Source organism: Lolium rigidum, chromosome 7, assembly GCF_022539505.1.
Source record: "Lolium rigidum isolate FL_2022 chromosome 7, APGP_CSIRO_Lrig_0.1, whole genome shotgun sequence".
Lineage (NCBI taxonomy): Eukaryota > Viridiplantae > Streptophyta > Magnoliopsida > Poales > Poaceae > Lolium > Lolium rigidum.
Genome location: NC_061514.1, coordinates 109,359,254 through 109,372,607, shown reverse-complemented (window position 1 = coordinate 109,372,607; position 13,354 = coordinate 109,359,254). Strand labels below are relative to the sequence as shown.

The 13,354-nt window shown below is 50.8% G+C and overlaps 1 protein-coding gene across 1 annotated transcript; it reads left to right on the top strand.

Annotated features, from left to right (window-relative positions):
* Nucleotides 1–2,533: 2,533 nt before the first annotated feature.
* Nucleotides 2,534–3,074, top strand: LOC124671112. The gene has a single exon (XM_047207538.1). The coding sequence runs from the start codon at nt 2,541–2,543 to the stop codon at nt 3,039–3,041; it is 501 nt and encodes a 166-aa protein (XP_047063494.1). The 5' UTR covers nt 2,534–2,540; the 3' UTR covers nt 3,042–3,074.
* The last annotated feature ends 10,280 nt before the right edge of the window (nt 3,075–13,354 follow it).

Here is a 13,354-nt window from a genome sequence, read left to right as displayed (position 1 = left end):
GGCCACTTCGTGGGCCGTCTGGACGTGGCTCAACAAAAGGTATTGTCTCTTTTTCGTGTTCTTGTCGTTTTTATATTTTCTGTTTTTTTTTGTTCAGACAAATTCCAGATCTGACTGTTTTCGAAAAATAAGAATATTTTGAAATTTTGATTTTTTTTAAAGTGAACAGTTTTAGAATAGAACATTTTTTGCAGTTGAACATTTTTTAGAATTGAACAAATTTCAAAATGAAGGGCGGGCCTGGTGCAGCGGTAGAGCCTCACCGCCTGTGACCGAGAGGTCCCAGGTTCGAGTCGCGGTCTCCTCACATTGCACTTTGTGAGGGTAAGGCTTGCCACTAACACCTTCCCCAGACCCCGCACAGTGCAGGAGCTCTCAGCACTGGGTACGTCCTTTGAACAAATTTCAAAATGAACATTTTTTAGAATTGAACAAATTTCAAAGTGAACATTTTTTAAAACTGAACATTTTCAAAATCTAAGCAAATTTCAGTTTTGAACAAATTTAGATTTGAATAATTTTAAATTTTCAAAATTCATATAATATAAACAAAATTCTTATTGGAACAAATTTCAAAATTAAACAATTTTGAATTTGAACAAATTTATAATATAAACATTTTTAAGTCATAAAAAAACAAATCTGAACAAAATTCGAAATTAGCAAACCAATGCAGCAAAAACAAAAGAAAAGCCCATCAAAAACCGGAAAAACCTGAGAAAACACGAAAAACCAGAAAACAAAGGGAAAAACCACCATACCTGCTAGGCGCTAATGGTCCGGCCCACACCGTCCGTCCCTTAGCGGGAGCGAATCGTTCCCGCATTGGGCGGCGAATAGGGATCGCCCCTTTATGCGGCAAAACCTATACACCGACCAGGTCGGTGGCTACCGGCCACCGCACACCCCCTGGTCGGGTATGGGCCAGGCCTATTTGTGGCTGTTTAGCCTCGTTTTTTCTTTTTTTCTTTTTTATCTTTTCTGGTTTCTTTTTTCTGTTTTCTTTTCTTTTTTCTGTTTTCGGTTTTGTTTATATTTTCTTAGATTCGAAAATTTTGATTTTTAAAAATTGTTCAAATTGAGAAAATGTTTAAATTAAAAAATGTTTAAATTTGAAAATTGTTTAAATTTGAAAACCGTTCAAATTCGAAAACCGTTCAAATTTGAAAACTGTTCAAATATGAAAATCGTTCAAATCGAAAAATCGTTCAAATTCGAAATTTGTTCATATTCAAAAAACGTTCAATTTTGAAAATTATTCGGGTTAAAAATTGTTCAAATTTTGAATTTTGAAAAATATTCAAATCCAAAAATGTTCAAATTTAAAAAATATTTTAATTTCAGAGAACTGTTCAAATTTTATGAAAAAAAATTCCTCGAAAAAAGTTTTTATAAGTGTTAGATTTAAAAAAACGAAAATATAAACAGAAAAGAAAAAACAGAAAAGAAGGAAGAAAAAAGGAAAAAAAAACTCACCTGCTGCAATGGGCCGCGGCCCACTAAATTACTGGATCGTGGGGGGTGTGCGGTGCCTTCCACCCACCGACCAGGTCGGTGGCGAGGAGCTCCCGTAAAATCTATACACCGACCAGGTCGGTGGCTACCGGCCACCGCACACCCCCTGGTCGGGTATGGGCCGGGCCCATTTCGGTCTGTTTAGGCTGTGTAGTTCGTTTTTGCTTTTTTTTTTTCTTTTCTGTTTCTTTTTCTGTTTTCTTTTCTTTTTTCTGTTTTCGGTTTTTGTTATATTTTTTCAGATTCGAAAATTTTAATTTTAAAAAATTGTTCAAATTGAGAAAATGTTTAAATTAAAAAATGTTCAAATTTGAAAATCATTCAAATCTGAAAACCATTCAAATTTGAAACCGTTCAAATATGAAAACCGTTCAAATTTAAATTTTTGAAAAATGTTCAAACTTTTAAAATGTTCAAATTTTAAAATTGTTCAAACTTTGAAATTGTTCAGTTAAAAATGTTTAATTTCAAAAAATGTTCAACTTTAAAAAATGTTCAAAATTCAAAATTGTTCAAATTTAAAACCGTTCAAATTCTAAATTTTGTTCAGTTTTGAAAATGTTCAAATTTTACGGAATATTCTATCTCAAAAAATAGTTTTGTGTTTCCAAAAATTGTTAGATTTTAAAAACGGAAATATAAACAGAAAAGATAAAACAGCAAAAAGGAAAGAAAAAGGAAAAAAAAGCTTACCTATTGGGATGGGCCACGGCCCACTGAACCGCCCCGAGTTGCGGGGGTGTGCGGTGCGTTGCACCGACCGACCAGGTCAGTGTATAGCTGCTCCCGGAGCTCCCCCTTTATGCCCTATTGATTCTGTCTTGCCCAATTAGTCTAAACGGGCTTTGGACTATGGCCTATGACACACACCAAGACAACATTGCCAACAGATGCGTACAAGATGAGCCCAGATAGATGAGGCTGCAGCCCAATCACTAACAAAATTACCACCGTATCCCTGAATGAATCACTCCAAAGCCCACACTCGCATCACGCCGCTCAAATCTAATCAACCAACACCAAAAATGGGCCTGAGCCCCTCCAAGCGCGTGGACGCGGCGCTCCGGCGAGCGCCGGCGTTCGCCGACGCCTGCGACGCCGCCTTCGACGCCGCCTTCGACCGCTGCCTGGCCGACGCCCAGCGCGCCTTCTCCGGCGTCCGCCCCTACCAGCTCGCCGACGCGTCCGAGCACCTCCACTCGGCGCTCCGGGTCTCCCTCCCGCTCGTCCGCCGCTGGGTGCCCTCGCCTCCGCCGCGCGTCAGCGTCGACTCCGCGCTGCGCGACGCCGGGCTGGAAGACGCCGGGGAGCTCTCGCGGGTTCAGTTCGGCGAATTCATCGTCGGGCTGTTCAGGGAGGCCGTGCTGTCCGGCGCGGCCGAGGCAGCGCTCGTCCGCGGCCCGGCCGGCGCCGCGGGGATTGTCGGGGTGGGCCTCGTGTCCCGCGCTGGCGCCGGGGCGGTCGGGAAGCTGGTCGCGATCTACGCCGCCGGCGTCGCCACTGCCGTTTACCTCAGCTTGGGCTAGACGACTCTGTTAAATTGTAAAAAATCTGCTGAATAAATTTCCCTGATGTATTTCGCTGTTTCTTGCACATCATGGTCAGATAGAAGAAATATAGTGCGATGCATCAGCGGCTGTGTTCTCGTTCCTCGGATCGGATGCTTCCATCTGGATGTTAAATTGGATCAAACTGGAATGTAATGGGTAAGTGATGAAGCTGTCATTCTGTCAAGCATAACTGGATCAGCAAGGCTTAGCAAGAGTAACGATGTTACTCCGTACTAGGCTTGAGATCTTTTTAAATCTTTTCGAAAACAAAACAGACAGGTCCCCTGTGGGTTGTGGTGACAACCTTTCGGATGTGTTTGCTTCTTCGTTACTGGGCAGGTTTGTATTGGGCAGCTGATCGTGATCTGATCAGAGGAGGAGCTGATCAGCCAATGCACAAGGCACCGGAGCTGGCTCATCCCTTGGCTGGTCCGTCGTCGGGTCTGCACCAAGCTTGGTTAATGGGAGGCTATGATGATCACGGATGGGGGAACTTCAACTTGAAGCCGCGGAGGAAAATCTGATCTCTAGTTGTCGTGTGTGTCCCTCCCCTTTGGGATATATGACTTTGTAATGGTTCCCTGAGGCTTTGTTCTGGTTTTTTCTTTGTTTGTTTGTTTAGTGTAGATGTAGGTTTTTGCCCCTAGTTCGTTTCTCGATGCCAAGGTTGTATAGCGGGTTTTCCTACCCAACCTTTCCTTTTGTTTTCCGGTCCTTCTTTTCGCTGCTGGAACTTTGTATTTTCGTTATGCAAGTGATTGAAAGGGGTGCAAATCCCGGTTGGAGAAAGAACTTGAACATTCGGGTACATGCGTTCCCTGAAGCATATGTAGCTTGAGCAGCCTCCGCAGTGTCATAGAAATGGCAGGAAGTTCAGAGGTCGAGCAAATGAAGCCTGATCGCCCGTGCTCTGAAGCTGTTCAAGCTCTCTCCCGAAGTGCTAAAGACAGCTTGGTCTGCCATTCTAACAGGATTGCCGTTCATATGGGATAATGAGGACACCCCTAATATGTCATTGGCGTTACACATGCGTGCGCATAAATGTGCATTTGTTGCGGACTGCTGCCAGCTATAGAAGCACCCAGTCGAGAGCTAAATGCAGGCTAACAGATGGTGACGCCGGGAGGCGCGAGCCAAGAGCAAGAGCTGTATCCAAGCGGAAGTGAACAGCAACCTTCATTCAGAGAAAATGCCAAATCTTTCAGAGAAACCGGCCGTATCACAATCCGGACTCCGGAGCTACCGTTCATTGGTAGACGATCATATGCCACCAATGAGGTACCAAATCACGCACCATACCTGGCAGTCTGGCACGATATACTAATCTACATTGTTTGTGTCATATCTTCTGCTTGTACTCATGGCGAGCCAAGCCACCGGCACTCGGCAGGCCGGCCGGGCCGAGCTGGGGGAATATATCAGCTGTTTGCTCCAGCTAATCGGCTGTGCCCTAGTGGTTGGTTGGTGCAGTGGATTGGGCTGGCTAGTGGAGTGCTTCACTTCACATCACATGGGCGTTGTAATTCCAATTCCCCACTTGCGAGACCGACGGCGTTGTCGCTGGCCTCCTCTTCTCCGATCTTCGTCGCCGCCACATGCTACGGCTCGGCTCTTGTCTCCCTCTCGTAACCATCTCGCTGTCCGTCTCCGCCTTTGTCCGAGACCCTCTTTGATTAATTCCACCTAGTATTGGTTGAGAGATGTTTCAGGAGCCTGCGCTAATTGGAATATGTTACATTTACTTCCATGCGGTGATCTGCCATCATTTTGGTGATTCTTTCTGTCTGCTACCGATTCCCTTGTACACTTGAGCTGGGTACGGTGGTTACTGTAACGCCACTTGACTGAGGGGCGTGTGGCCTCCACGAGCCTAGCATGATGTGCACCGTTGAAAGAGGTATGAATCTCACGCAACCTTTTTTTTTTTGAACAAGGAAGGTCCCGAAGTACCGAGAGCTGCATTAAGTCAACACGGTTACAGACCGAATTACAGAAAGGGTCTTGGAAGAACAAGAAATAACGGGCCAGCCCTTCGATTTTGCATACATGACCCTAGCATGAAAACTGAAAACGCGATCAGGTCCCTAGTCGTCGCCGGAGAACGGGCTTCGCCATCGACTGCCTTCCACGCCACCGGGGAACAAGCCTCTTGGGCGCAGATGGCCAGTACTGTCGACGACGAGCCGGATCAAAGCCTCCCTGCGGAGGAAGATCTCCTGGAGAAGGGCCGCCCTTCGGCCGTATGATGCAGAGGCAGGGCGATGACGCCGGCAGAAGTCCCCCGCTGATGAGCATCCCAGGTAGAACACCACTTCAACGCCGGTGCTGATGAAGCAGGCGCAGCTCCAAAGAACTTGAGGCACCGCCGCCAGTGCAGGGAAGCAGCAACATCGTCGTTGTCCTCGCCCTCGCCGCCACGGCCGGCCGAGAGGAATAGCTTTGGCGTGCTACCTCCGCATCAGCAGCAGCATGGATAAGACCTCCACGAAGAAGACGCGTTGGTGAAGACGCGGCTGAGCTCCTCCTCGCCTCCACGGCCGGCCAGGAGCTTGTCGACGTGTTGGCGTCAGAAACCCACCGGCGGGCAGTGACTGGCCAACACCGTAGAGCCGGGAACAACTAGGGCTGCGGCTGGCCCCAGTCCCTCAGAGCGACGGCCCGCAAAGCCTCCTGGTCGCGCGCCGATGCAAGCCGCAAGGGCGTGCCACCGACCTATACCCGGTCGGGGAAGGTGTGGATGATGCCTCGCTTAGTTTCCTGCAGGGCACGCACGTACACGTTAAATACGAGCCTCGATCGGCTCTCAGGTTATCCCGTGAATCGGCTCATGGAGCCGATCCACCCATGATTCGTCCAAGGTGGCCGAATATATGGTGGTCCCGCTTGATCAAGATAAAGCGTATGAGATCCACGACGATCTAGGGTTTTCACCGCATAATCGGATCATCCTACTCACGATTGGGCCTCGCGCTCGCGCACGGTGACCGTAAGACAGCCCTAGACAAGGCCTAAAAACCAACACGAGGTTGATCCTCGGAACATCCTGTCTAGGGCCAGCAAACTACACCCTACACGCCGCTGGATCCTCCAACCCTTTGTAAGGCCTAACTATTGCGAGATATTAAACTAATCCCCGATAAATCAAGGAGCAATCGTAACGGATCAGATCTACTAAATAACGATCAAGCGGGTGCCGCCCTGCACCCATGATGAGGTACAAGGACGGCTAGATGCGCAAGGGTTGCACTACGACGAGCATATGATACTAAGAACAATGCTAACCCTAACACATCTACGATAACTACGTTGCTCGCCATCAAAAAGGCTTCGATACGAGCAACGCATGAACAACGTGGGCAAGCTCGTCGCTGCCTAGATCGCAAGATGCGATCTAGGCAGCATGGTGCTTACCGGAGAAACCCTTGAGACGAAGGGGTTGGCGATGCGCCGAGATTGGTTTGTGTTGAACGTTGGTTGTTGTTTATTTCATAAACCCTAGATACATATTTATAGTCCAGGGGACTTTCTAATGTGGGCGTGCACCAAACCGTGCACGGGTAAAACTCTAACTTCTAAACTAAGATGCGATCTAATATGTTACAGATACATGGGCAGTTTAGCCCAACTTGGTAAACAAGGCCGATTCACGTATTTCCTTCCATGTATAATCTTCACGTCCATCTTGATCGCGGCCCACCTTTGCTCGGTCAAATTCTGGTGATAACACATGCCCCCCTGGTTTTGGAAATGACATTTCCAAAATCATTACGCTCTTCCTTCGTCGGGTCATGTCGTGGCAAGGAAGAAATCACCGCAGAATCCTTCATCATGACGCCTTGCCCCTTCCACTTCTCCACGCATCTGACAAATTTTCCTGTTAGGCATCACTTCCTCGGAACTGCTCGTGGCATTGAATTTCCACTATATCCCCTTTTATTTAACCGCTATGAACAGTTCCCTCTCGCATCTCCTTCGCATTAGCACTCCAAAAGCCCTCCTGCGCCACCATGTCTTCTTCCTCCTCTGCTTCATCGGATCTTTCCCCCAGTCCTCTTCGTTTCGCGAGCCAACGCCGGAGCCGAACCCGGCAGAGGTCCACGCGGCCAACATCCGCCGCGCCATTGAGGCCGGGGAGGAGTCTAGCCATGACTTCTCCCTCTGGTCGGAGGATGACAGATCCTCGACGGACGGGGAGAGTGACTTCTGCTTTCTCGCCGATGGGGAATCGGAGGAGGAGAGCGATGACGATCGCTTCTCTCGGGACGACTTCACCAACTCCGAGGAGGTGAAGGAGGAGGAAGAGGAGGACGATGACGACGACAACCTCCTCGACGAGCCGCCGGCCAAGCGCCATTGCCCCCGGCCGGGGAATCCGAGTGACTTCGACGGCGACAACGACGACGACGACGAGGAAGATGAGGACCACGAAGGTCCTGCCGGCGGCCGCTGGAGCAGCGACGACGAGCCGGCCGGGAGCAGCGCTGACAGCGGCGATGAGGGCAGCAACGGCCCGTAGATAGGGCATTTAGCATAGGATCAGTAGGCGTAGACGGGGCAATGTATCCCCCTAGTACTCCTTTTTGAGAGCAATCAGCTCTTCTATGTAAGAAATCTCTCAATGAAGAACTTTCCCCAATCTGATTTTGCCGATTCCTTTTTAGCTTATCTTAGCCGATTTCCTCTCATACTGATCTTGCCGATTCGTCCCCTTTGCCAATGCGTAACGAGTCGATAGCAACGCATCGGTCCTTCGACATTTACCCTCCCATCCTTCAACTGATGATTCTCTTTCCGGAAGATACTGTGGGATTTCCAGGAGAGCCCTTAAAATTCCCCCACCGGTTTCAGCGATCCTCCTCAGCGAGCGCTCATCATTTTGCGAAGAAGGTTGCGATGAAAGATTAGCCGATGGTACCCCAATCGGCCCCTCAATAGAGCATCTACCAGGCCTGTTGCCCCCCGAGTCTTGGCCAAGGCAACCACAGAGACGAGGATGCGCAAATTAGCTGAATGTGCCTGGGCTTGATCATGCAGAGCCAGCCGATTTGCACATAAATCGGCTTGCAGAGAGCCTTCAAGGTGGGCTGCCCCCCGAGCTTCTTCAGTCATTTTTCTTGAAGAGAGGATCCGAGCCCTTAAACTACTCCATTGAGGAGTGCTTCCATTAAAATCTCCCTTCGTGCTCCTCTGATCGTAACCGTTATTCCTCTTGAGTCGATGGCCCTGCATCGGCTTTCATATCCTTAAGTCTGCTGCATCGGCTGTGCTCAAATGATTTGAATTTTTTGAATTTTTAGGCCGATTTGTGTGTCGGCCCCCACACTTGATAGTGTCACCTCATACCCTCATGTTTTACCCATCTAGGTGCCCCCCCGAGCCGATTCTGTCAAGAATTGATGGTATCGGCTCTTTAGGTAGTCCCTGTTGGGTCAAACGTTGATCCCAGGCAGAACGGATGGTGAGGATAATTTTGGCCGATCGCTGGAATCGGCCTCCACGTTGCTTGCTCGGTGAAGGTTTTGTAATATTCCTCCACAGTTTCGGAGGGCCGATCGCAAGGATCAGCCTTGCCACGTTGCTTATTGACGTAGTTTTGCTACTCGCCCAGGCCGGTAGACAAAACCAGCCCAATCTCTGACTTTATCACGTTGGTGCGTTTGTCGTCGTCCACCTCGAGTGCATCGTGTAATCGTGGAGCCCTACACTTCGCCGGACGAACGAGCACCACGTTTGTGCCAGCCGATGTTTCATCATCGGCTTTCCTTTGCTTGGGGCGCCACTCTTTTCTTTGCGGCAGTCCCTCTTCATCCAGGGTCCTCTGGACTTTCGCAGCCAAATCAGGTCGTGCCTTCCTCAGCGTATGCAAGTATAACCTTTCGGCTTCCTCCAGACCGCGCAATCGCTGAACCCTGCGCTTTTGTGAATGGCTGAGACCATCGGGGCACCACCTTGGACGGTGGTACCTGTCTTCTTCGTCTTCCCCTCGTCTTCCGAATCCTCGAGATCTTCCAACCGAGGGATCTCAGCACGTCTGTTTTGTGGTGGGAGAGGCCCTAGGCGCTCGAACACAGACACGTTGGCTGCCTCCTTCTTTTTCTGGTTGCATTCTGGGCAGTTGCCGATTGTTGGCAATCGGCTCATTCCTGAATCCCAGCAGTGTCTGAAGAAGGGGCAGTCCCAGTGCCTGGCGTTGTCATCTTGCTCCCTTGGCTTTTCCGTGGCACGGCGCTCGTGCTCCTCCTCATTGTGATCGTGCCGACGATATCTTCTGGCTCCTCTAGCCAGACGATCTCTCTCATCATCGTCGTCGTGTCGCCGGCGTTGGTCGTACTGACTCACATACTTGTTGAGGAGGTGATCAGAGAGGGTCGTTGATATCTTATGTTCTTCACTTCCCCTCCGTGACGTAGCGCTTGCCATCTTGACGGAGCCGATCGCATGGAGCGGCCCCCCTCTGTGTCCTTGCTCTGAGAGCAGCTGCTCTCATCTCCATCTTTGCCAGAGTGGTTCCCAGGTCCTACCATGTTGATGCTGAACGAGGGACCTGTCTGGCAACCCTCAGGGAAGGTGACTTCCACCATGTTAACGGCGGGGAAGGGTTGGGTGTCGACCTTCATAGCGTACTGGTTGAAAATTAGACGCCCCTTCTCTATCGCCGCTTGGATGTGCTGACGCCACACCCTGCAGTCGTTGGTGGCATGGGAGAGCGAGTTGTGCCATTTGCAGTATGGCTTTCCGTTCAGCTCTTGCGCCGTGGGGAACTTGAGACCTTCAGGGATCGTCAACTGTTTCTCCTTGAGCAGGAGGTCGAAGATTTGCTCCGTCTTGGTCACGTCAAAATCAAATCCCCTGGGCGGCCCTGGTGGCTTTACCCATTTGCAGGACACGGGGTTCCTCCCCGAGTCCACTCAGCCACTCGCTATTTCTTGGTCTCCCATAGCGCCTTCATCTTCGCCTGCGTCAACCATGGTAACCACGCGCTTGAATTTGTCCTCGGTAGACATCCGGGTGGCGCCTGTTCATACGCCGACAGCTTCGCACCATGTGTGCTAATGAAGGGTAGTCCGCTTGGGCGGCCACGTCCTTGATCGATGATGACAGACCCACCACCGCCAACTCGACTGCTTCTTTTTCGCTTACGTGAACCGAATAGCATCGGTTCCTAACGGTCCTGAAGCGCTGGATGTATTCCGACACTGTTTCCCCGCGCTTCGTCGTACTTGTGCAAAATCGGCAATGCCAGCCTCGGAAGCCTCCGAGTGATATTGCTCATGGAACCGTTCTTCCAGCTGCTTCCAAGTCCGGACCGAGTTCGGTGGCAGCGACGTGTACCAACCGAAAGCCGATCCCGTGAGGGACCGTGAGAAGTACCTCACGCGCAGCTCGTCCGACGCTGAGATCATGCCCAGCTGCGCCAAATATCGGCTCACATGCTCGATGGAGCTGGAACCATCTGATCCGCTGAACTTTGTGAAGTCCGGGAGCCGATATTTGGGTGGTAGCGGGATCAATTCGTACTCGTTGGGGTACGGCTTGGTATAGCCGATCGTCTTCCTTTTCGGCATCATGCCGAACTGATCTTTCAGGATCGTACAAATCTGATCCGCGGTGATGGCTGCAGTGCCGAACCCCGAAGATTCGCCGGAGTGGCGTACTTTACCAGCCATGCTTGTTTTTCCGGTTCCGAGCCAACCGCAGGAGCTGGGCTCGGAGTTTTGTCGGGGTGGCGTATTTAGCTAGCCACGTTTGCTTCTCGTGGTCTGCCTCCGACGTTCCTCCTGTTGTTCCGTAAGTCCCCGCTGTTGCAACCTCGGTTCGAGGGTGCCCGGGTGCTGCGATCCGGCACGTATGCGCATGCGTATCCGTGCGGGATCTCCTTGGGCGCGTCATGTAGGAATTGGTAGTCACTGGGGTCACCACCAATCTTGTAGACGACGTAGGCCGATGAGTTCGGCGCCTCGGGCGCTGCCAACGCGAACGGCAGCGGCGGACGGGACTGGAGTAGCAATTCTCCTTGGTGAGTCCCTAGGGCTGGTCCTGACGGAGAGTGCTGATGGCTCATGATTTCCTGGATCACGCGAAGAGCGACGCGCTCCAACGTGTTCACCAGGCTCTCAGAGTGGCGGTGCAGCGGATGAGCCACCATGAAGTTGACCTCCTGACGCAGCGACCTGGTGCGTTCTTCTGACGGGGTGGATAGATCCACTCCATCAAGGGCGCCTTCAGGTGAGAACCCCTTCCATCTGATGCCATGGGAGCGGGTCCCGTGGAAAGAGCCGATGAGGTCGGCTTCGAGGACGGCTTTGACCTCGTCATACTTCTTCTTGAGCTCGCCAGTGAGGTCCTCGTAGGTGACCGGAGTCTCTTCCGCCATCTCGGATGTAGATGGCGATGTGGTGGATGTCGTGGATGTTGAAGATGGTCCCACCGGGCGTGCCAGAATGGTGTTGGCGTCAGAAACCCACCGGCGGGCAGTGGATCGGCCAACACCGTAGAGCCGGGAACAACTAGGGCTGCGGCTGGCCCCGAGTCCCTCGGAGCGACGGCCCGCAAAGCCTCCTCGGTCGCGCGCCGATGCAAGCCGCAAGGGCGTGCCACCCGACCTATACCTGGTCGGGAAGGTGTGGATGATGCCTCGCTTAGTTTCCTGCAGGGCACACATGTACACGTTAAATACGAGCCTCGATCGGCTCTCGAGTTATCCTCGTGAATCGGCTCATGGAGCCGATCCACCCATGATTCGTCCAAGGTGGCCGAATATATGGTGGTCCTGCTTGATCAAGATAAAGCGTATGAGATCCACGACGATCTAGGGTTTTCACCGCATAATCGGATCATCCTACTCACGATTGGGCCTCGCGCTCGCGCACGGTGACCGTAAGACAGCCCTAGACAAGGCCTAAAAACCAACACGAGGTTGATCCTCGGAACATCCTGTCTAGGGCCAGCAAACTACACCCTACACGCCGCTGGATCCTCCAACCCTTTGTAAGGCCTAACTATTGCAGATATTAAACTAATCCCCGATAAATCAAGGAGCAATCGTAACGGATCAGATCTACTAAATAACGATCAAGCGGGGTGCCGCCCTGCACCCATGATGAGGTACAAGGACGGCTAGATGCGCAAGGGTTGCACTACGACAAGCATATGATACTAAGAACAATGCTAACCCTAACACATCTACGATAACTACGTTGCTCGCCATCAAAAAGGCTTCGATGACGAGCAACGCATGAACAACGTGGGCAGGCTCGTGCTGCCTAGATCGCAAGATGCGATCTAGGCAGCATGGTGCTTACCGGAGAAACCCTTGAGACGAAGGGGTTGGCGATGCGCCGAGATTGGTTTGTGTTGAACGTTGGTTGTTGTTTATTTCATAAACCCTAGATACATATTTATAGTCCAGGGGACTTTCTAATGTGGGCGTGCACCAAACCGTGCACGGGTAAAACTCTAACTTCTAAACTAAGATGCGATCTAATATGTTACAGATACATGGGCAGTTTAGCCCAACTTGGTAAACAAGGCCGATTCACGTATTTCCTTCCATGTATAATCTTCACATCCATCTTGATCGCGGCCCACCTTTGACTCGGTCAAATTCTGGTGATAACACGACGACACTGTTGACCGGCGTGCACGCGCTTTCCCCCTCGCCTCCAAGGCCGGCCAGGAAAAAATGCCGCCCACCGCCGTCGCGCTGCAGCAGATGGTACACCGCCACTCCTTTATTGAAGGGAGCGTCAGTCTTCTTCTCCGCTCTCCCCTCCGACCACCGGAGAAGAAGAGGAAGCGAGAGAAACCCTAAATCGGCAGAGATCCAGGCGGCCAGATCTCTTCCACCATTCCCACTACCGGGAATCAAGCCCCCTACCAGCATATAGCCACTAAACCTATCTACTCTATTTACTCCGGCACCTCCCCTCCACCCATCTCACCGGTGGCGCCAGTGAGATCGGCTTTGGTTCGGCCCGGTCCCTTTGAGAGAGCTCTCACGTAGCAAGGAGAGAGAAAAGAAAAGGGGGAAATGAGCCTCCTAATCTCACGCAACCTACGAGTGAGGAAAACCAAGGAAAGGAAACCGTGTCAAAACTACTGAAAAAAGCTCCGCACTTGGCCTCCTTCTGCTCTTCGCTCAACTTGGTCGACCAAAGAGGTTTGAGTGATATCTTTGTCGATAAAAAGTTTGAGCGATCCCCTTTTGCTCGCATTGCTCCATTGGAACAGTTATACTCACTCTCTGTATAAATGTAAGACGGTTTAGCTAGCAAATATAGCTTGCTTAC

Bases quoted from the DNA above. Each gene is read 5' to 3' on its own strand.
- LOC124671112 (XM_047207538.1), top strand. From the start codon at position 2,541: ATGGGCCTGAGCCCCTCCAAGCGCGTGGACGCGGCGCTCCGGCGAGCG.